Here is a 23,675-nt window from a genome sequence, read left to right as displayed (position 1 = left end):
CCTCCTTACAAAACATGGTTCCTCTAACATTTCCTTTCAGATTTACATAACCCCATGTCAGTCAACATCCTGGCTGTACGAGATTTGAAAGAAACACATCTTTTATTCAAACAACTTTTCAACCTTTTCCAAAATACGTCTACTGTTTGTAACTACTTGTTTAACTTAAGTAGTCCACTGTTTCCCACTGCTTCTTGTTATTTGCTTCAGTGATGTTATTTTTGGAATCCAAAACACCTTTGGGACGTGTTCCCAAGAGTATATTCTGTTTTTCTGAACAGAAATACTCACAGTGCGTGCAGAAGTGTGTGATAGTTGATGTAGGCTATCATGTATCATTCATTGCTTTGTCTTGTTTAATGCATATTTAGGTTAATATTGAATTTAGCTGTTTCTTTGGGTTGTGAGTGGGTGAGTTGGGATGGTAATGATAATTTTGTGGACCCCAGGAAGAATAGCTGCCTTCATGGGCCAAGGCTAATGGGGATCTAAATAATCACAAATAATAGACTGTAAATAACAGAGGTGGGAAATTCATATTTACTTATTTTTTTATTATTATTATTTTTTTTTTTTTGGGCTAATCAGTCACTCCCTGCTAAGTGCTAAGGCTCGCTCTTTAATTCAGTAGAATGCCAAATAGAGCAACAAGAAATTCAGCCAGTCTCACAGATGACTGGAGTAGATCCTGAAGTGTGCAGGCTAATTATTCATAAATAGACTTTGAATCCATGGATCAATGAATCCAGAATCGTTTTGAATCGAAAATCGATTCTGAATCGAATCCTTACCCCAAGAATTGCAATCGATTTGTGATACACCAGAAGATTTTCAGCCCTAGTAAATAATAATATGTATAGTCTATAACAGGGGTTCCCAAACTTTTCAGGTCGTGACCCCCCAAAAAAGGGTGACAGAAACTGGGGACCCCCCACTGTTCTTTAAGGTGGTTCGTTAGGTATACAACATAGCGACAGCCACGCACACACTAATAAACCTATCCCAAAACTGGGAACACAAAATAATAAAACAGCCTAAAAACAATAAAAATGTACACATTCATTTCACTTAATGATACTATGTCTTATATGACATTAGACTACTTTTTGTATATTTACAAAAATGGGTAAAAATATATACTTAAATGTTTAAATGTTTTTTTATTTTTTACGGAAGGCATCTCGCGACCCCCCTCTTGGTGGCTGGCGACCCCCCTGGGGGTCCCTACCCCCACTTTGGGAACCACTGGTCTATAATATGGTATGGATGTGTACACATTTTCTTCAAGTTTGATTAATTAAGGGAACGTGTACAAGTAGACGCACCACATAATGCCGAATAATGCAGCTTAAAATTTTAAATAAAAAAAACACTGATGATTAACGATGCCCTCCTTTAGCATACATTCATTGATTACATTTTTAATTGGTTTTGTATTTTTTTAAACAGCATTTTTTTGGTCCCACTCTTTCAAATCCGTGTGAATATTTGTAGACGGTCCCTAACATTTCAACCGTCCCGTGACGTCACACCTAGCGTGGCCAACGGCTCTCTCCAGCCGAGTGCTCAGTGAATGATCTCCGGCAGCTCGGTGCAGCTCGACTTTCAGATATAATTGTGTACAAACCGGGTCATTTTTTTTACAGCTGCGTACAGCCCCACGCTTCCCCGGTCTCCTGTTTCTCTGTCTGCGGCGGTGCAGCGTGTTTTCCTGGGGGAGTACGGAGCTGGTGTCCCGAGCGGTGATGATGGAGGTGGAGACGGCCAGTAACAGAGGCGAACTGGGAGCTATGGGGGACGCTCTGCAGCCACAGACTCCCAGCAGACACGAGAAGAGTCTGGGACTGCTCACAACCAAGTTTGTGACTCTATTACAGGAGGCGAAGGACGGAGTGCTGGATCTGAAAGCGGTGAGCAGGCAGCCAGTCTTTGTTGTTAGCTAGCACATGTCGTTAGGTTACATGCATTTTAGCTAGCCTGTTAGCCTAGCTTAGCCGAGTGACAGGCTAATCTGAATGAGTGCTACCTCTTTGATGAGCTCTTTCACTTTAAGATCGTGTCATGTTATTGTTAAATGTTAAAATAGGACAACTTGAGGATACAAACTGATCTTTGGGAACACTAGTCAACTTTTCAGACTCTGCAGACCCCCCTGCAGACTCCCCAAGTTAATGAAAGTGGGTCAAGCTTTTGTCGTTCCCTTCAGAGCTAAAACGCTTCTTCTGCATCTTCACACATGAACAATTATTCCTGATTGATAGTCTTTGTTCCTTGACGACAACTCAATTAGTCTCCAATAGTTTCCCGTAACTATGATGTTTGAACAACATCTGTGTGACCCACAGTTTATCTGTTCTGCATCCTCTCTAATGATCCAGCCTGCAGACCACTGTGTTACTATAGGGGTCTCTTAAGTTACTTGAAAAGTACATTTTATATTCAAAAGTACACTCAGTTTACTGCACATTGCACATTTCAAGTTTACTTTTTCTTTAAATTTAATTTTATTTACCATTTTGTTTTGTACCTTTTGCACTATTTAGAATTTATTACTGTAAATATTATTTATCTTATTTTACCTTATTTAAGTTTATCTTACCTTATTTAAGTTTATCTTATTTTACCTTATTTGGTTGTATTGCACCGTGGGATGGAGACAAACGCAATTTCGATTCCACTGTATGTCTGGCATATTTCAAAATTGACAATAAAGTTGACTTTGACTTTTGAAGAACCAGTTGTTGTTTAACTAAAAACAGGACCTATGGACATGCATTAATGGACCTCAGTGGTAGTACTCTGGAAGTGTTTTCATACTTTGGTGGAGGCAACCCTCTGGTCCCCAACCCAAGTCCATACGGAAGAGCTACTGACTCCCCCAAACTACTACTACATCTTATTTCTTTTTAATTTTAAGGCTTATTTTGGGCGAATGTATTCCTTAATTTAGAGATAAGAACAGTGGATAGAGTCAGAAATCGGGGGGAGAGAGAGAGTTAGGAATGGAGCAACATGTAGGACTTGAACCGGGGCCACCTACTTGGAGAACTAAAGCATCCGTACATGGGGTCCGCGCACTAACCTCTAGGCTACCAGCGCCCCCAAGACTTCTACTCCTACGTTTACTTTGATAAGATAAAGTTTGAGAACAAATTGAGCTATGCACAGCTTTCAGCCAGTGTCGCTAACTCTTTATAAGCCCTTAATTCAAATTGAGAAAATGTGATTCTTGCATGCAGATCGGATTTATCATATATATTTAACATGTTGACCTGTGCTTGTCAAATTTAAACATGCATAGAAGATGCTTTCTAAAACTATGTCAAGCCTCTTTATTTCAACCAGATGGCAGCTTGACCAGCCATGCATTTACTTTGTAAAATAGATGCGCGTTCCTCTTTCACAGTGACCTCAATGACTTGACAAGAGAGTGATTTCACACCTGCTGACACTCACATTGACAGTAATAGAGCACGGGACAGTCATGCATTTTCTATTTTTCACTTGTCTCTCTACAGTAACACACTGCATCTTAAATAATGAAAGCAATTCACACCCAGCAATAATTCCCTCTCCCCTCAAAGAAACATCTGTCCTTAATAGATTAGGAATAACCCTGTGGCCTAATCTCCTTTTGCCAGATGTTAGTTCAAATGTTTGGCGATTGAGTGTAGCTGATCCAGGAAATCCATGAGTTTATAAAAAAATGATGTTATGTGAACTGTGTAATGATACAATATATTTTATGATTGCTGTCATTTAGCTGGCCTATGTTGCACTCACAGGCCTCTTATCAGCAGCAGCCAAATGGTTGTCATAAATTTGATAAACACCAAGAGGCTGGGCCGGGAAGGAAGTTCTACCGACACTCTGGTACCCTATGATGGGCGGTAAAATATCTTGGTTCACTCACAGTGCGTGTTGGCATTGAACCAGTTGTCACAGACATGGCGGGCTGTCTTTGTCTGTGTTATTAGCTCAGAGGCACCAATACTCTCTATCGTAGTTTCATTGCTTTTTGTCCTGTCTTTTAGGCGGCAGACACCTTGGCAGTGAGGCAGAAAAGACGAATCTATGACATCACTAATGTTTTGGAGGGAATTGGACTTATAGAGAAGAAATCCAAGAACAGCATCCAGTGGAAGTAAGTCAAAAGTTATTCTTTATCTCCCCCCCCCCCCCCCGAAGTACCAAAGTGGCTGTTTTAAAGGATTCTTTACAGTTTCCTCTCATGAAAAAGGGAAAATGTAAATTCTGATTTTTTTAACTGCCTAATCATATTACATGTCACTTGCTTCATATTTTGGGGTTTTCTCCTGGTCCCTCAATACTATCATAATACACAAGTGACTGTGTTTATGTGATAAAAGAGCAGAGATGTTGAAACTAATCGTACTTCATATGTGTCCTGCAAATACTTGCCTTTCCTGCAAATTGTCTAAATTGCTCAAATACATTCACAACTTTCCAGAACCGAAATTTTGCTAATGTATTTGTGCAAAGGATTTATCTTACAATTTATGATGATAAAAAATAAGACATGAAAAATCAATAAAAGACACGCACATCCCTCAGTGGGTGCTGGATCAAAAACATATGATTAAGTAAGGAAAGCAAAACAAAATCTGTACACCAAGAAGCTCCTGTTTATAGGATTTATTTGACGGTTCGAGCCAACATGCTCTTCACTTTGCCAAATATTGGGGGCCTATGACTTGTTTTTAAGAGGGCTCAAAACGGATATCAATATAATTTTTTTCCTAGCGTGGTATCAACTTTTAAAAGTCTGATATCGTCATTAAACACACTCATTATAACTCTCAGTCATAACAGTAGAGCAGTAACTGTTAAATAGAAGTGTGAAGACAAATTTATAGAAATTAGATTCCTTCTTTGCGTGATGTGCACATAACCTTGCTCATGATGAATGTGTCCTTTGTTCCGACCAGGTGGAGGGTGCTGCTGTGGGTTTGTTGCATTAATAAAGAGATAGAGAGATAGAAAATGTAATTGCATAAATATAAACCTGTAAATCTCACTTCATCAACGGTGCAGCTCAACCCTCCTGAGGACGTAAAGAAACATCAGTTTTAAATTCTGTTGTCTTTACTCTCTGCTGTGAAAAAATACCTTTGAAGTCAAATTACTAGCTCAACATTTTGCAGGTGTTAGAAACCACATCCAAAGAACTGTGTCATAACCGTTTAATTGTATTTAGAGGTTTTTTTGCAGTAGATATTTTGACTTCACAGTGTCTCAGTAAGTATGACAGTTTGAGTGTGAGTGTGAAGGATTCTACCAGGAGCCTGAAACTGAAGCAGCTCAATAGATTCAAACGTCTCATCATACATTACAAACGTGCTTTCCCTCCCTGACATGTCCGAAAGTGTGATATTACCCACTGTACCTCCATAGTTATGTTTTTGTCTTTGTGTTTTAGGGGTGTAGGTCCAGGCTGTAACACCAGAGAGATTGCCGATAAGCTGATTGATCTGAAGGCCGAGCTGGATGACCTGGCTCTCAGGGAACACGAGCTGGACCAGCAGAAGGTCTGGGTTCAACAGAGCATCAAGAATGTCACAGACGACTCCAACAACAGCCCATATCCTTCACAGCATATTGTGTCATACGTATGTGGAATTTATAGATAGTAATCGTCTGTTTGTTAACAACATTGATTGTTAATTAGTGCAATTTAATTGTTTTGTGGCATGCAGAAGAACTAGCAGTGATGGTGTGATGATGTTTTTTTGGTAAATTGTTCTAAATCACAACTAGAGATGGGACCGATCTGATCTAATATCGGTATCGGGTCTGATATTGACGTAATTTATGTACCTGATATCGGACTGACAGTGCCGATCAACGTCACAGGTCAGGAAAGTGACTGTGCTAGCTGAGCAAGTTTAGACTGAACTGTAAGAAGTGACCACAAATCGTCTCCATGAAGACATTCAGACAAGATTGAACAGCTGCTTCTATGTGATCAAATGTACAATTCTGACACTTCAGTTTAAAACATTTAATTTGAAAACCTGACGATGGTTGCTGCTTCCTGTTTGTATGTGAAGCCAGCACAAAGCAATGTCAGGTTTACTACAGCTTTATGTAGCCTCACACATAGAAACAACAATAACATTATGAGTTATGTTAACAAAAGTATCAGGATCGGAACTGGAAAAAAAGTGGATCGGTGCGTCTCTAATCATTACCAGGGTATTAAAATATCAAATTCATCTTCCTTAAAGGAACAGGCTGTATGTGGAAGTGCTGTAAAGCCTCTGCGCTGCAAAATATAATTATTTATAATCGCAGGTTGTCTTTAGCTACAGAGAGTATGACATAATAATCCTGATGATGTCGTTATTGGGGCAACAGGTGTCTAATGGGAGCTGCTGTTAAGTTTCATTTTTAGAATAGTGGTATTGAACCTTTTGCTTAAAGTTATGAGATTTTTTAATTCACGTCCTTTGTAAAGCATTAAGTTGTTGTGGCATGTTTCTTCTTGATTGTGATCCTTAACTTGTTGTACTGTAGCATATGTAAAACATGAAGACCTCTGTGGAGCTTTCAAAGGTATTTATCCCAACTGCTCTAGATGTAAAGATTTAATTCTCTCAGGTTTAAACAAAGTTTCCATCTCTCAACACCAACCTGTCGTTCCTCCTCAGGGGACACACTCCTAGCAATCCGAGCTCCCATTGGCACACAACTCGAGGTCCCCGTACCTGAAGCTGTAAGTCATATGTGTGGTTTATGTGGTTTTTATACCACGTGTGTTCCTATTGTCTCATGTCTTAGATGTGTTAAAAATCTTTCCTATCCAGGTCCTCAACGGGCAGAGAAAGTACCAGATCCGTCTCAAGAGTTCATCTGGTCCCATCGAGGTTCTGCTTGTCAATAAGGACCCGTCCAGTGCCTCCCCTGTTGTTTTACCCGTCCCTCCTCCTGATGATGTCCTTCAAAGCCTCCCAGCACCGACGCCTACCTCTCAGCCGCCTGCTGCTGCCCCCCAGGTCCACACACATATCAGCTTTCTTTATGCATAGATTCTAGAAGTGTCTTGATCTGCTCACTGCAATAGACTGGGTTTCTACTTTTAATACTTTTATCTCTTGAAACAATAAAGATCACAAGAAAGACAATTGCTTTATCACCTCCAAGAAAGAGAATCAAAACTCAGACTTCTACTTTTCATTGAGGAATGTTTTTTTTTTCAGCAAGCACATTAAGACTTTCCCCTTTTCTTTCCTTCATCTTTGCATTGCTCAGGTGCCCAAAGCATCTCCAGCAGGTTCTATAAAACACGTTCCTGCCATAGCGTCAGTCCCAGCAGCCAACCAGACAGCCTCAGTGCCAGGTAGGACATGACAATCACCACCTGCCCTCATGATCAAAACATCTCAGTATTATAACTTTTACTGTTGTAAATTGCACTATATCGTTTATGTGCTGTCATTTAAGAACAACTAACATTATTCTTTCCCTACAGAAGTGACGAGCACCACGTCACTTACCCCAACTACAGACGTCCCCGCAGTTACCCAGCAGCTACAGTCCTCAGCCTCGTTGGACGGATCTGTGTCCTCTTCTGCCTCTGCAGTATTTGAACCAATTAAATCAGATCCCTCTGAATGTGAGTCTTACATGTTGCTTTTGAATCTCTCTCTCCCTCTGTCTGTTGAACAAAAAGCTTTGAAAGATGGAGATGTTGAGGTGGGGTTCATTATGAATAATATTTTACTTTACCACACATGCACTCCTGACAATTTCCAAAATAAATTCATGACAGCCTGCCCGTGACCTTTACCAGAGTTCCCTTTTCACACGTGTCCCTGGCAGCAGGAGATATTCCATGTCTCTTGGGAGGCAGGACATGATGTGAAAAGAGCTGCTGTGGAAATCCTTTTCGTATTGCGTTTTCAAAAAAGTGTACTTAGTGAAATTCAATCATTCAAAATATATTGACTGTTAAGCTGAAGTGATGCTGTTGTTTATCTTTTCAGTGTTGGACTTTCCCAAAGAGCTCTCAGACATGTTCGATCCAACAAAAGGTAAATTTATCTCTCGAGAGTCACAAAACAAGCTTCTTCTTTCTTTGTGCTTTGGTTTTTAACTCTACTGCAGAGAGACCGTTTTAAAAACTTCACTTGTGTCTTTTCTCTTCCTCTGACAGAGATCATGAGTGGAGACCTGTTAGAGGACTTGATGTCATCAGAAGGTAAGTTTGTGTTAAAAAACAGCGAATGAAATCAATTAAAGGTCACATATTCTCCTCCTCTTCAACCAGTTTAAATAAGTGTCAGAGCTTTACAATATTCCCATCACCACTCTTAAAATAGTATTTTCAAGTCGTATCAATCTGTGGAAAAAGCACAGCATAAATTGCCTTGTAGGCTAGAGAAATAAACTTTTTTCTGGTGAAACCCAGCAGAAACCTCCGGTGTTAAAGACTGAAGTAGTAGTAGGAAGTGCAAAATTCTGCAATTTGTAGATTGTCCACTCGAGGCTGACTGCAAAAGCACCAAGTCAAATAAACACCCCATTGGAAATAGGTCTGATTATCTTATGTCTCGATTGGCTCACACTGTACGGGGGTCATTTTTTAAATAACTAATCTTTTGGGAATTTATGAAGGATAAGAGTTATTCACAATAAGGCGTGTAGCTGGCCTGATTGACAGGCAGGGGGCGATGTAGCTGTTTGTCAGGAGGCTTAAAACCCGCCATCGATGGGACTCCAAAGCGCCCCTCATGAACAGATGGGTGACTACACTCAGGCTTCATCCATTAATATTTACAGTCTGTGGATGAAACATGATGGTATTCTATTAGTACATTGACCGTTGTACATACTGGATCTCAGCGCCTCCTTTAGGATGTATTGGAACTCAACTGGACTCGCGATCGTTTTAAACATCCTGCATGTCTAACCTCTCTCTCTCTGTCGCACCCCCAGTGTTCTCGCCTCTCCTCCGTCTGTCACCTCCACCCAGCGACCACGACTACATTTACAACCTGGATGAAACAGAAGGCCTGTGTGACCTCTTTGACGTCCCCATTCTCAACCTCTGACGCCTGACACCGTTGTCAAAAGTGGGAGACCGAGTTCCCCATCATGCTAATCCACCTTCAGTTACTCCCAAGATGTTCCCCCTCAGTGACGCTGAAGCTGAGAGGAGGAGGAGGAGGAGGAGCAGCAGCAGCAAAGCCAACATCGTCTGATGAGTGCTTCAGACACGTCCTCTGCACTGACGCAGTGAGCTCAGGCCGACGAGATGATGTACAGCTTTGTAAGAAACACACGCAAAACAAAAACATTTAACTTACTGTTTCCCAGGAAAATTATTAATAACAAATGATTATATTTTTGGATTGTTATGAGTGATAAAACATGTTTGTGTATCAGCTTCCCTATGAGTGAAACTGTGTGGGCATACTTTACATGAGTGTGTGTGTCTGTGTGAGTGTGCGACTGAGTTTTGTACTGAACGCTCGCTGAGTCAGATCTCAAAGGAAAACACAGAAACCCTTTCTCCTGTCAGGTAAAGAGTCATTGCAGACAAACCAAGTACATCCTCCATCTCCCCAGTATCTGCTCATGCGTGGCTCACATGAGTCCAAACACAGCTGGCTAAATATGCACTGTCCTCATGTACATAGAGAATATATATTTTGTAATACCAGCGCACCAAACTATTGTGTAAAGATGAACTACATTTGTACTGCATGCAGGGCAACATGTTTGCAAATACACAAAGGTACCAGACGCAAATGAGCATGCTTTATGTATCAAGTGCTTTGTTGATTGTTCTGAATCAACGGAGCATTTTCAGTTAGTTTAAATCAAACCTTTCAGTGACTGAGCGGTCTTTGTGTGCCACTTAGAGAAAGAGGAGCTTACTGTTGGATTACTCAAGTGAATAAACCTTCTGACATGAAGAGGAGGGAGTCACGTTTGACGACTCAAACACTTCTCAGGCGCTTGTCAAAATAAAGCAGCGTCTTTTCTTTTTGGCCGACATAAAGCCTGCCTTTGTTCTCTCACTGGTTGGTTCGGCTTTGGCGCTTCTGCGCTGAGAGGTTTGGTTGTAAAATAAAAAATAAGCTCGCTTTCGGTTTCATTTTGCCTCTGGACTTTTGAACTTTGCCTTTTTATGTATGGCCTGTGATTTATATATAATTTAACTTTGTACGTCGGATGGAATCGCTTCTTCTTCTTCCCCTCTCCAGATTGACTTCTGTGTATTTTCAATTATTATGTATGTTTATTAAAACCATCGTACCCAGTTCATTTGTATGTAACGACGTGTATGTATTTGGGGTGGATTTATTTACAGATGCAGTGAATATAGTCCCCATGTCATGATAAATGCTCCTGGGTTTTTTTTCTTTTTGTATATTTGGCACAGATTCCTTTTCAACATTTGTTTTCTGCTGCTCTTTCTGTTCGTGGTCAATGAAATTCTGGCTTTCTCTCTAATTTTGAATGTCTCATTAAATCATTTCTCTGCAGACGAGCGGTGAGGTTCAGGTCAGGATGAGTTCTCGCTCGTCGGACAGAATAATATCGACATGATTCATATTCCCGCAGTGCTTGTTGTGTCCTGTTCCGCCCTGGATTACATGAATCCATGTCCTGTGTGTATATTCCTCTCTCTAGCGCTTGTATAGAATAGCATTTATTTTTTATACCTGATAGATATATTATTACCTGCGACTAATTTGGGGCTTCAACACTTCATCATTTAAAGAATTTATCCGCCGAACTTTGTGCTTTATGAAAACATCCTGTCTCATTGTTGCACTTTACATCACTGAACCGATTGGTTGCTACTCATCCACTCGTGGTCGATCGTTGTGTTTGTACGGTGTTGTGAGTTTGTCTTAATCCTTCAACAGAGCAGCCGGGGGGAGTTCAACACCGCTGGGTCGAATGAGTGGTGTCTGTTTGTGTTGGCATGTGCGACTGAATAATCCCACAGACTGTTTTTTTTATAACTGTTGCTAAACTGTAGTCGCATCATATGACACAAAATAAACACACTTTGGTATTCTTCGAGCTGTGTCTGGTTTCAGTTTTTAGAAACCTGTTGCGTTGTTGACGTCACGTGTTTGAGAGTTTGCTGAAATAGTATATGTGGTGGTACAGTAAGTGAATCCTATATTGAATTTGGAAATGTTTCATTTTATAGTCAAACACACTGTGACTCCTCGACTAAATTTTCATTTTTCATCTGCGCAGCTGTCCTTAGAGTCAGCCTCTAGTTTGACACTCATGCTTACCTCAAAATTATTTTATTTGCACCTTTAATGTTTGCACGGACTGTTTTTACATTTTGAGCTACCTTCATTTAAGACACTGCTTCACACATAAACAACACAAATTTCTGTCCTGTTGTTTGGAGGAGGAGAGATCTTAACAGATACCCCTCTCCCCCCGGTTTTTCCTAACATTAACTATAAGTTTGACCATTTCTCTGGTTTCTCTCAAAAATCTCCATTGCACTCTTAATAATGGGAACCTACTAAATATCAATGAAGAATCATTACCAATCCGACCTAGAATATATGTCCGATGTGTCTTTGGGCAATACTCTTAACCCCAAGTTGCTCCCCCCTGCTTTGTCAGCAGTGTATGAATGGGATTAGTTACTTCTGATGGACACTTTACACAGCAGCCTCTACCATCAGTGTGTGAATGTGTAGGTGTGACCTGCAGTGTAAAAGCACTTTGTCAGAAGACTAGAAAAGAATGAGACAAGGTATTTTGCGCTTTTGTTATTCTCTTCCTTTAACCCTTAAGTTGTTTTATGATTTGAATATTGATTTTAAGGTAGGGGAGTTAATTTTCCTTTCAGAATTGCATACATATATATTTAATAGTTTCTAAAGGTTTTCATATATTTTTTGTATAAAACTTTATAAATGTTGTGTTTCACCACACAGGGAGAAACACAGGACCCACATATAATATGAGGGATGAAAAAAGTGATACAAGTTGAATTTGAAATGTTGCATTTGTTCCTGAATTTGGGTTCATGCGTAGATGGAAAACTTTGGGGGGTAGTACCCCCCTACACTTGGTTGCCATGGGAACAAGGAGAAGGGAGGGAGTATGACAATGAGCACAGACATACACGCATGATTACTGATGACAGAAATGTTTTGCTTAACATGATATTTAAATTAATTCTGTATAAACATGACAAACATAAAATATAATCACAAAAAAAGTAGAACCAGGATGTAACATAGGAGATTAAAACATATTACATGGTCAGCAATACAAATAAATTAAAAATAAATGTTGATTGTTGGCTGAATGTTTGTATGTTTGTAAGACTAACTTTCCTCTCACAGGGATAATAAAGAGGTGTCACTAACTGTAACAACGTAGGTGTTTAATGCAGTTCTGTTAATATTTAACTAGCGTTGAAAAACGATTGTGTAAACTATCTTTCAAACAAATGGGACGGCAGGGGGCGACGGTAACCACCCGGAACTTTGAATTAATTCGTCTAAGAACTTCTTGGAAATTTGCAAAGAAAAACTGGTCTAGCTCAGCTTGAATATCAACATTATATCCAGAATTTATATTATTAATTTCAAAATAAAAGCGCAAAATTGATCGAGGAATTAAGTTGTTAATTGACTGCCTTTTGTGGAAGACACTGGGATGGTAAACAATCACATGAAAACGTATAATTCAAATGCATGTTTTGCTTTAAATAAATAAAAAAAATGATCGTCGCTTTCACCTGCAAAGTTTCTGTTTCTACGCTAATCAGTACTTAAACTGGACTTTTATTCTGAAAGCCCTGACCGGAAGCCATCATCCAAATGTGTCCGTCTTGACACAAAACTCTCGTCCGACCAACTCAAACCAACCCGGAACTTTTTTACGACAACTAAAAAACATTCTTGGAAAGTTATAACAAGGAGTTTCTTTGTGTTTTCGAACAGTTTGAATGTGTTACTAAGAAAAAGGAACTTTTAAGGACTGAGGCTGTTTTAACCGAGGAGGTGGGGGAAAAAAGAGGAGACTTTCAAATGTTTCTCGCTCGGTCTGCGGCGGCTCCTGCAGGACAGTAAAACCTCGACTTATCTTTTCAAACCAGGTAGGACGCAGGCAGAAAGTAAAGCTCTGCAGCCGACTCTCACACTTCTTTCTGTTTATTTTCACACAGCTGTTAACCTGCCACATGTATTCATGCTTTATTTATATAGTTTGGTATGACTTTGTTGACTCAGCTCAAACGTTCAAGCAGCACTGACTTTATGTGAGTAACTCGTATGTTCACTGACTTGTATTTGTATCATTGGGATAAAAAGGCTAATACGTCTGCATAGTGTGAGAAAAATGACAATGAGCGATGCATTTGTTGAATAACAGAATCAGATATTAAAGATCAGTTGTAGCTGTGTAATGTTGATTGTGATTGCAGGATATGAGAATAAACCAAATCATCTCTAAATTGTCCCAGATTAATCTGATAGTTTGCTTGAGCTCCATAAAATGAAAACCTTGTGAAAACATCGACTTTAAACCGAGACCTCCTGTGAATCGTTGATGTTTCTGCATGCTGAATGAGAAAGCCTGACTCGATTGTAATAAATAGCCCGTGTTTCATACTAGGTCTGCCCATACATTAGGATTTAAAGAATGATACAAATAAGTCAGAAATTTAAGACTATTTGTTGTGATTGCAAGACGTCCAAAACAATCCTCTCCTAATTGGCCCCGATTCATCTGAGAGCTCGCTTGAGCTTCATAAATGAATCAACATACTGTGAAAACATTGACATTATTCTCAAACCACCATCCAATAGTAGACATTTCTGTAGATAAATTATTCAATTCATTCCGATAATTTTTGCAATGAGTTTAATGCAAATGCTCATATTGCTAAAACTATGGAAATGCTATGAAATGCATAATAACCCTATTTTATTTCACTGCTGAAACTATATGTCACTTTTTAAAATTTTGTTTAAATGATAAATTCTCTCTTCAAAGGATCCTTTATTACGGAAATGGCTCAGTATTAATCCTTTATTAGAGATGTATTACATGTGTTTGTGTGTTTGTGTTTGTGTGTGTGTGTGTGTGTGTGTGTGTGTGTGTGTGTGTGTGTGTGTGTGTGTGTGTGTGTGTGTGTGTGTGTGTGTGTGTGTGTGTGTGTGTGGGGTACCCTGTCAGGTTAGGAATGTCAGGCAGCTGAGAGCTTCCCCCTACACTCTCACACATGCACAGAGAGGTGGGGAGGGGGGTGAGTCCAGGGGGTCTGAGGGAGGCACACTGTGAGTCTGCAGATGAACAAAAGTTCTGGACGTTCTGCTGGTTTTAAGCTTTATGAAGCAAAGTGCTCACAGAAGAACACGAGCACTGACAGCTGCTGAACATGGTGGACACTTTAATCTTTACGACACTCACGTCAAAGTTCTTCAATTCAATTCTGACACGAAGAGGAAATAACCACAATATGACAGCTTTGTGTTTATCTTCATACAGATTTCCTTCTACTGTATCCGAACTTCCCCCTAACATAATGACATTTTAATTTGTAAACACTTACAGTCCACCGTGTGTTTCCTCCTGGTCAGAATATTGACAAATATCCCTTCAGAACAATTTAAACCCTTCATTTATTCCATTCAGAGTAAAAAAAAAAAAGGTATTCTGATTTAAATAATTTGGCTCCAACTAGCTAGTTTTGATTACTTTTTTGAGTGCCTACTATTTCCATTAAAGGAGATCTATTAAACTCACTTTCACCATGAATTATGTCATTCTGGGACACCTATTGAGTAGGGTCGCAAGATGTGTAGCTCAAAAAACTCCTTATTTATCTGATACTGGCGTCTGTAAAATCCCTCATATCAGCCTCTGCCTGAAACGCTTAATTTCAGGTGCTGTCTCTTTAAGGATCCCCCCCCCCCCTCCCCATAGGCCCACTTTCCTCTGATTGGCCAGTTCTGTATGCAGTCACAGGGAATTTTAAATGTGCTGCCTGGTGCATTTATGTGGTGTCGGACACATCGGAAAAACGAGATTCCGAGTTGTAAAATGCACAGGAGCACCTGCTCAAGTCAGAACAACTACTCGGAAAAGAATTAGGTTCCCCGACTTCCCGACTTGACGTCAGAATTGTATGTTTTGTTAATCTTAAAATACTTTTAATTAATTCACGTATCGCACAGCAACTTTTAACAGTTACATTTCACTGTTCTTCTTTGTAGCATCAGCTCTTTCTGTGCTGTTGTTACAACATGCCGACTTTCTGAACTGAAAAATGTGAACAATCTGAAGTCGTAAGAACGACTCAGAGACTTGGACCAGGAGGAAACCACGTCCGGGGATTACGCCAACAACTGTGTATCTTGTGCTAGGGTTAGGGAAGTTTAGGGTTAGGTAAAAATCTTTGCCAAAGTTCAATATGTTCATCCAACATGGTAACATTATATGAATGTTTTTAAATATGGATCAGCAGAATAGAACTCCTTTAATCATTTTATTGTATGATCAGTACCTTCATGAATCACAGTCCATGATGGCACTTTCTCGCCTTCCTTCGTGTCATGGTGATATCTGAAGACAGATTATAGCCTGACTTCTGTTACACATTCATGCCGTTTGACTTCTGGGTCAAAGCGCGGCACGGAAACTGTGGAGCATGCTCAGAACGACTAGTCCAGTTTAGGTCTGTTTGAGGAGTATACATGCTGACTTTGATACAGTACGATTTCAGTCTGACTAACATGTTAAAATGCATTCAAAAATCCAGTTTTAGTCGGACTAACACAATAAATTGACTTTTTCTAACTGCATGTAAACGACTGTGTAAGGAGAAGCTTTGGGTTGCTTGGCAACAGTCAAGTTTCAAACTAGCATCTTCAATGTCAATGTTGCTTACTTCTACTTGAACACCTTTACTCAACTTCTGTTTGAAAGCAGACAGGCATATGGAGAAGGTGCGGTCTTTAATATGTTACCTAACTGAGAGAACATCACAGGCAGGCACAGACAGACACACACACACACACACACACACACACACACACACACACACACACACACACGCACACACACACACACACACACACACACACACACACACACACACACACACACACACACACACACACACACACCAGGTTAACCTCTGTGAGGCTCAAACATGAACACCTCCCCTCTCTGTTCCGCTGAGGTTGAGAAAGCATCAGCATGTTGAGACTCAAATGTGTGCAGCACTCTCACCATTACTTTGACTGTTTGTGTTTTTAAATGTACCTAAAAAGGGCCTTTGTGGAAATGCAAAAGAAAAGTTGCTCCTCTTTGAAAGCTCACCTTTTTTCTCTTTTTAAGAGTCCTTCTCTCAGCCGGTCATCCCGCAGCCAGTAATGTGATTAGGTGAAGAGGTTGATGCATTTAATGAGTACCACTACATCTGAGCAGACTAGCTCCTTCTTGTTGTAATGGAGGGAGAACTTCAGAGTCTCCTGAGCTCTATGAGGCTTTACATGAGGCCTGCAGCGTGTACAGACAGGTCAGGGTGAATGCAGACTATAATGGAGCATGAGTATGAACGGGTTCACCCTGAGTGCAGGAACTCTTAGACTTGCTACTTTCCCCACAAAAGTCTGCTGAGATGTTCTGTTCAGAAAAGTGTAACAGGCTACATCTGATACATCTGTCTATCACTGGCAGTTATTAGCCGTAAGCTGCATGTGTTCGGGCTTTTTTTTACACTCGCAGAAAACTCCTGAAAACTCCTGATATTTCCAGGAGGAGCTGCATGTGTGAACACAAACAAGACAAATTTTTCACTCTGACTTCACCCGGAGTTTCTCCTGACAGACCCTGAGTACTACTGCAGCAAGTCTGAGTGAGCTGATGTGAGAACGCAGCAGGATATTCTCCGGAGAATTCATCTCGAGTCAATGGGAAGGGAAGCAGCATTCTGTTTTCTGTTCTCCAGTATGTTCTTCTCCGCTCTTTTGTTGATGTTGTCATTCCGTTGGACTACACATAGCATTGATATAAAGGCAAATATTCTCATTTTAGCGTCGTGTAGCGGACTCTGTTGCTCCATCCTCCACTTCTGCGTCTTTTTTTTACGTCACATCTTACCTCAGAAGACCCCCCCTCCTGTCTGGCAGGGATAGTCTCCTGCTGTGAGGTGCATGTGTGAACAACCAGATCTGGAGAATTTCAGGGGCAGTTCTCCTTATGTGAAAAAGCTAAAGGGACCAAACTTTCATTTTTTCTTTTAGTGCAAACAAGAGACTAATTAGCTTTAAGCTGACGGTCACATGGGTTTGAGTCTCATATTCGTCCCTGGAGCTCAGACTGATACTCAGCTTAAAGCCAACAGACGGTCATTGTTGTTGTTTCAAAGACATGACGTACCATTACCCGGAGTTTGAGCTTGAATTTGCTGACTCATAAGCCGCCCTAGAACAAACCCACAACCCCCCAAATCTCTTGAAGATTAAGGCCGTACACTCTGTCACTGTTTGTTGGAGGAAAGTTGAACTTTGCAACAGTGAAATTATTACAGCCCTCCAGGGTTGTCTAATTGTGTTTGCATATTCTTTTAAAGTCAGCAGGACTTCAGCCTCGGTCTGCAAGAAGAGGATCCTTCCCGTGTTTACTTTTACTTTGAAGGTGTTCTTTATCAGGAAAGACGCTGCCTGAGGGCGAGCGAGGTGAGAAGACAGAAAAGACGTGTGGTTGTTTTGACATGAGTATTGCTTTAAAAGCCGTCGTAAACTGTGAGGGCTTTCTTTTTTTAAACTGCAGAGATGGTATGTCAACCATCCAAGAGTTATTACTCACACCGAACACAAGCAGACACACGCCTCGACCCGGTTTCTTTCATCACCGGCTCATGAATGTACAGAAGAAGAATTTAGATCCAGCTGTATTGTTTCCATGTGCTGACGGCGAGGGAGAGACGGAGGAGGACGAGGAGGAAAGGGGGGGAAGGGTTGGAGACACAAGAGCTTCTTCTGTGTCCTCTGGGAATGTGACTGAAGGCTGGGGAAGTGTGCATGATGTGTGTGCGTGAGCTGCAAGTGGTGAGGCAGTGCGTGTACAGACAGTAATTAGACCTCGGAGCGCCATAAACACCCAGTGAAAGAGGAACAGCGTTGTACTGCTTCATAATGAAAACGAAGGCTGAAACAACTGCTGTGAGTCATTGATGAGTCATTTAAAACATCCCAACAAGGATCAGCTCATCGATTCACCGCTGCTCTCTGGTTGGTCAACTTTCACTCTGTTACCACTTACCACCAGAGAAGTTTTATTCACTTTGACACAGTGAATAAAATAATTGCTGCCCAGATTTAAATTTATTGACCTACAAAGCTATACTTGTGTCTTGTGTAAATGTGTCTCTGAGTCCTGACTGTCTACAGTGAGAAGCTCGAGTCCGCTGGCTGTGTTGTTTTTAGAGCTGTGTTTACATGGACGGGACGGCCGGCTCCTCCCCTTGTGTATAAAAGCTGTTTTAGTCAAGAACTAGAGAGAAGAAGAACATACTCACTGATTATTTGACTGTCCCGAAGTGTTTTTAGATCTTCAGATACACAAAAAGTTCATCATGAAAAATTTGACGTTTTTTAATCTGGATCCAGGGGTAGAAGCCATAAACACAATATATGTAGAGCGACGGGACGCTTTATTTTAAACACATCTTTGTGTTTTATTAACAGGTAGAGAGGCGAGGATTCAAGAGGGGCCAACATGCCTCAACAGAAGGACATAGTGAAGATAGCCATCCAGATGCCGGGGGCCTATCCCCAGCTCATACAACTGGACCAGGTAAGACACACACACACACACACACACACACACACACACACGAGCTCTGTATCAACAGGAAGTGTTAGAAATATATTTTTTAAATCCTCTTCATGACATTAAACTCTCTCTTTTGACCATGCAAAGAGCTGAGGTAGTTAGGGAGTTTTTGCCATACAGCAAAGAATCTTATGAACTCTAATCAACTCTAAACATGGATGAGTTGTGTTACTCTTAATGCTGATACTATCTGAAAAAACATCCTCTTAGTTAAATGTCATGTCATAAAAACAACGTCTGCCTCTTCTCAGACTTCACTTTTGCTGACTTCTATCTTCTCTCGCCAGTGACCCACCATGGGAAATTCTTGTCCTTAGCTGAGCCTCTCAGGCAGCACTTCCTCTCAGGCTGCTGTAGTTGCTGCGGTAAACCGAGAGTCCACAGCAGTGACCATAAAGCCAACCTCAGAGGGAGTTGTGTAGTGTTGGGGGAACGCCCTGAGGCCGGTCAGACAAAAACAGCAAGGGCCACAACACATAGACACCTTTTATCTTTCCACAACACAAAACATGTCTGCACCTGAGAGACGAAATCCAGGGACAGAAGTATTCTCAAACAAAAAATCACAGAAATAAATCTTATTTTTCATGCAGAAGCATTAAGAGGCAGCCTGACAGACTGGGGGATAGACTTCAATAAGCAACCAAAGCGCAGAGAAAGGGGGGCCTCTTGGATTTCTTCAGGCCCACTCGCTTTGAGACGATTGGATTATGTAAAATGCCTTTAATAAGGGTTGTGACGATACACTCAGCTCATATTGGGTATGGGACATATTGGGTTCACAGGAACAGGACGAGATGTTATATTTTGGCTCTTTTTTAAAATTAAAACTTAAATCTCAAAATATATTGAGCCGGAAAAGTAGTCTTTCACTCGGATTGAAAGTCACAAAAACTAAAACAATGCATTTCCATTTAGAAATGTTTTAATGAGTAATCATCTTGTGATGAATGTTCCTGCTCACTAGGGCTGTAACAGCACACAGAAGTAGCGGTTTGGTACGTGCCGTTCTTGCTGCCATCTGTGAACACCTTTTTTCAAAAATCTCTCACTCAAACGTATTCGTCATATGACTGCCTGCTTGATGAATAAACATACAGTTACTCCCCTAATGCTTACGTATTGTTCATATCTTTTCTGACCCTCTGTCGCCGTTTATAACACACAAAATGCTGCCTGCCACACAAACAATTTAAAAGTATCAGGGTCATCTTCTATGGTCCATTCGTACCCCTAAACCTAACCCATGGTGGTTCGGTGCCTTGCTCAAGGCACCTCTACCAGACCCAATTCCAGACATGGTCCGCCCTGGCGACCCTCTGGTTCCTAACCCAAGTGCCTACAGACATCTTAAAAACAAATATGTCCCCCAGCCCTTTGTTGGACACATGTTGGACACAAAATGTTTTTTTTATATGGATTCATTTTCTGTTAGGTTTCCCTGAATTTGCAAAAGTAATGAAAAGATATAAAACCAGCTAAAATGCAGAAGTTAAGGTTATCACAGTGCAAACTAATAAACTGTGGTTGTGGTTGTGTGCGTGCGTGCGTGCGTGCGTGCGTGCGTGCGTACAGAAGTCGACTGTCTCCACTTCCTCACCAGTGAGGTGTGATAACAGCTGCTGTTATACAGGATAGTCTCATTAGTTCGTTAAAGCTAGTTAAACCAACAGGTCGTGTTTATGACTTCTTTTTTTTCATGAACACACCCTGCTGCTTTTTCATTCTCACATTTGGAGCCCTAACGTTTTCAATGTTTCATTAAACTGTTGTCGTAAAATTCATAATGGATTAGTCGAGGGAAATTAATAAATGAAGCGTCTTTTTATTTTCAATATGTGGACAATAGGTAGGCCCAGCCCCATTAAAGGAGATCTATTAAACTCACTTTCACCATTAATGAAGTCGGTCTGGGACACCTGTTGAGTAGCGTTGTGAGATGTGTAGCTGAAAAACCTCCTTATTTATCTGATACTGGCGTCTGTAAAATCCATCATTTCCGCTTCTGCCTGAAACACTTCATTTCAGCTGCTGTTTCTTTAAGGACCCCCACCAAGCAGCAAAAAAATGAAGCCAATGCTGAAGTGCAAAATCCTGCAGTTTGTCAAGTGTCCACTTGAGGCTGGCTCCAGGAACACAGGAAGTCACATACACATGACTGGCAAAAATGCAGTTTTTACAGCATAAATCAACATGTTTACAGCCTGATACAGCTCCGTTTTGTTTTATGAATGATACGTGTTATCCATAGTTAGGCGCGCAGCTAACATGATTGACAGGTGGGCACGATGTAACGGTTCATCAAGAGGCTTAAAACCCGCCTCAGCTCCAGCTCTCAGCCTGTCGTTAGGTTGACTGAACGTTAAAAATGAATTGCTTGGATATTGACCGTTGGTTGTACACTACTTTTCACAATGCATTATGGGATACAATGAGTGCACTACATAAGGTTTGACAATGCTCACTCAGAACTTGGACACCACTACACTGTACAGTGAGTAATGTGTGATTTAGGACACTGCCACACGTTTCTATGGTTTGACAGGTGGTTATGGACCGGCTGAAAAATGAAGAAAAACTGGAATGAAAAAATGTCACACTCTTCTCAAGCTCTGACACTTAAAGTGAGATTTCCATGAGTTTGTGTTGTAATGACCCTTCAGTCAAAAAGTCCAATCTCTACTCACAGTAATGTTATTTTACATCCCAACCAATCCTGGCCCAGCCATCTCAACCCTGAAACATCTCTGATTGGTCGACCGTATTGGCTGCCTCTAATCACAGAGCATCCACTGGGTCTACCACAGAACCCAGAGACATTTTGATTGGTTGACCGCGGGGCTGACCACTAATGAGCAGGATGGCTGAGAGTCAGACGTGGAAGCAGTCTGGCTTTTATTTACGTACAAAGAGGGATCCGGGCACTGAGGGTAACATTGTTCAGAAAGCGTTGGGGAGCTCCTCTCCTCGGCAAACGAGGTTTTGGAGGTTTGCAGCCAGACAGAATAGCTGTGGTAGCGTAATCCCATAACAGCCAGTCATTACTGAAGCATGAGTCCAGCTCCCCTGAATGAGAGGAAATACTCTCACTGCAGAGTCTCTGAGTCCTCGTCTTATGGCCCACACATACACAGCAGCAGGTGTGTTATTCATGATGTGTGCAGGTATTTGAAATGTGATGTTCTCTGTGTGTGACTCCCTGGTGTCTCGTTGCAGAAAAAGCCTCTCTCTGCTGTGATAAAGGAGGTGTGCGATGGGTGAGTCCATGATTTGTTTTGCTGCCTTGATGCTGTCTCACAATGAGCTTATCTAATTTACTTCTTTTTTTTTTACACTATGCATGTCTCTGTTTTTTTTTTAAATGAATTCCTGCACTTCCTCTCTCTTATTATATTACATTTCTGTATTTAACTATCTGTAAAGCACTTTGAATTGCCTCAGTGTATTTTTTTAATATACTTCATTTATCCCACGAGGGGAAATTACTTTTACACTCTGTTATTTAACATGCTACACACACACACACACACAGGCTGAAACACACACTAAAAAGGCTGAAATGTCAGATAGAGGGTTGCACATGAAAGAGCGCCCGAGCAGTTGGGGGTTCAGTGCCTTGCTCACTGGTACCTCGGCAGTGCTCAGGAAGTGTACTGGCACCTATCCAGCTACCAGACCAGTTTCCAGACATGTTCCACAGTCTGGACTACTGCTGCCCCCAACGAAACCATTTTCAATACAACGGCAACATAACTAGAAGCCCCAGTCACCAAATATTGTCTGATTTCTTGTTTTTAATTACACAATATTGCAGGCATACTTCTACAAACTGTCTAAATTGCACCAAAATGTTGCCAGAAAAACTTGTGTTAAACATTTGACTGTAGAACTGTAGTTTTTAAAAAGCTTTGATACTATACTAAGATTTGAGTTTTTGCATCGTCTTGCGTCTTCTATTTGATTAAACTGTAATAATTAATTCATTTGTTTGTGTTTGTGTGTTTGTGTGTTTCTGTTCAGCTGGAATCTCCCAGGTCCCGACAACTACGCCCTGCAGAATGCAGACGGGGTTCAGACGTACATCACTGAATCGGTGAGTCACATCTCCGCACATATCAACTCAAATATTTATCTGTTCAAGGAATCCAGTCCAGCAAATGTTGGAGCACGTCTTGAAGACATTACATAACAGAGCTGACTCAGCTTCTTCAGGTTTTTCTATAAAGTTTAAGCTCGACATAAATCACAACTCTGCGATCCCGGCTTTTGATTTTGAGAGGAACTTTCCCGAAAAAGAAAGTAACTGACTGTAGATGAAGCCAGCTTCACATGCTGTCATTAACGCTGCTGAAGTGTGGGACTGACTGAAAAAACAAAGGAACCGGAAAAGAGAGAAGCAGCTGGTGCTACATGCAGCCTCTTGGTGTCAGGTGACCTTTTGAAAAGGTTGCCTCTGACAGCCCTCCCCCTTTTTCAGCTGAAGTCAGGGCTGCAGAAGACTTTACATTTCCATTAGACACAGACAGAAGGACTGGAGAGAAATATTCTCTGTTTAGATGAATGAATGAAGTACTGTTTACAGACTGAAAAACAATCGTCTCTTACTTTTACGACTCTTACAGTTGGTACGAAGATGATTACAGATGTTGAGTTTATAGTGAAGCAGATGTTTCGGCTTAAGAAGAGCAGCTTCATGACGAGTCTGAGAAACACTCGACTTCATGTCAGGCCGTGTTATAATTGATCATTTCCTGCTCTCAGCAGCGGTCTGATTCCAGAAAGTCTGTGCGAAGAGATTTTATTCA

The 23,675-nt window shown here is 40.9% G+C and overlaps 2 protein-coding genes across 4 annotated transcripts in view; both read left to right on the top strand.

The window, feature by feature from the left end:
- Positions 1–23,675, top strand: part of elmo3 (engulfment and cell motility 3) — a 54,220-nt gene that overhangs the window by 12,397 nt on the left and 18,148 nt on the right. Inside the window, exons 1-4 of one of the 3 annotated variants that reach the window (XM_061036736.1) lie at positions 12,848–13,120; positions 18,723–18,831; positions 22,087–22,127; positions 22,891–22,963. The exons of 1 other annotated variant lie outside the window; for it this stretch is intronic. In XM_061036736.1, the coding sequence (XP_060892719.1) occupies positions 18,754–18,831; positions 22,087–22,127; positions 22,891–22,963 (192 nt within the window). In that variant the 5' untranslated portion in view covers positions 12,848–13,120; positions 18,723–18,753. Of the gene's footprint in view, positions 1–12,847; positions 13,121–13,154; positions 13,283–18,722; positions 18,832–22,086; positions 22,128–22,890; positions 22,964–23,675 lie in introns of those variants that run through there. One more of the 3 variants, XM_061036737.1, reaches the window with a different exon arrangement.
- e2f4 (E2F transcription factor 4) lies at positions 1,537–11,058 on the top strand. The gene is made up of 11 exons (XM_061036707.1): positions 1,537–1,910; positions 4,035–4,144; positions 5,441–5,602; positions 6,533–6,576; positions 6,672–6,736; positions 6,828–7,016; positions 7,273–7,360; positions 7,493–7,636; positions 8,007–8,054; positions 8,177–8,221; positions 8,959–11,058. The coding sequence occupies exons 1-11, from the start codon at positions 1,746–1,748 to the stop codon at positions 9,072–9,074; spliced, it is 1,176 nt and encodes a 391-aa protein (XP_060892690.1). The 5' UTR covers positions 1,537–1,745; the 3' UTR covers positions 9,075–11,058.

The sequence above is a fragment of the Labrus mixtus genome, chromosome 4 (assembly GCF_963584025.1).
Source record: "Labrus mixtus chromosome 4, fLabMix1.1, whole genome shotgun sequence".
Taxonomy (NCBI): domain Eukaryota; kingdom Metazoa; phylum Chordata; class Actinopteri; order Labriformes; family Labridae; genus Labrus; species Labrus mixtus.
This window is presented reverse-complemented; position numbering and strand designations above follow the sequence as displayed.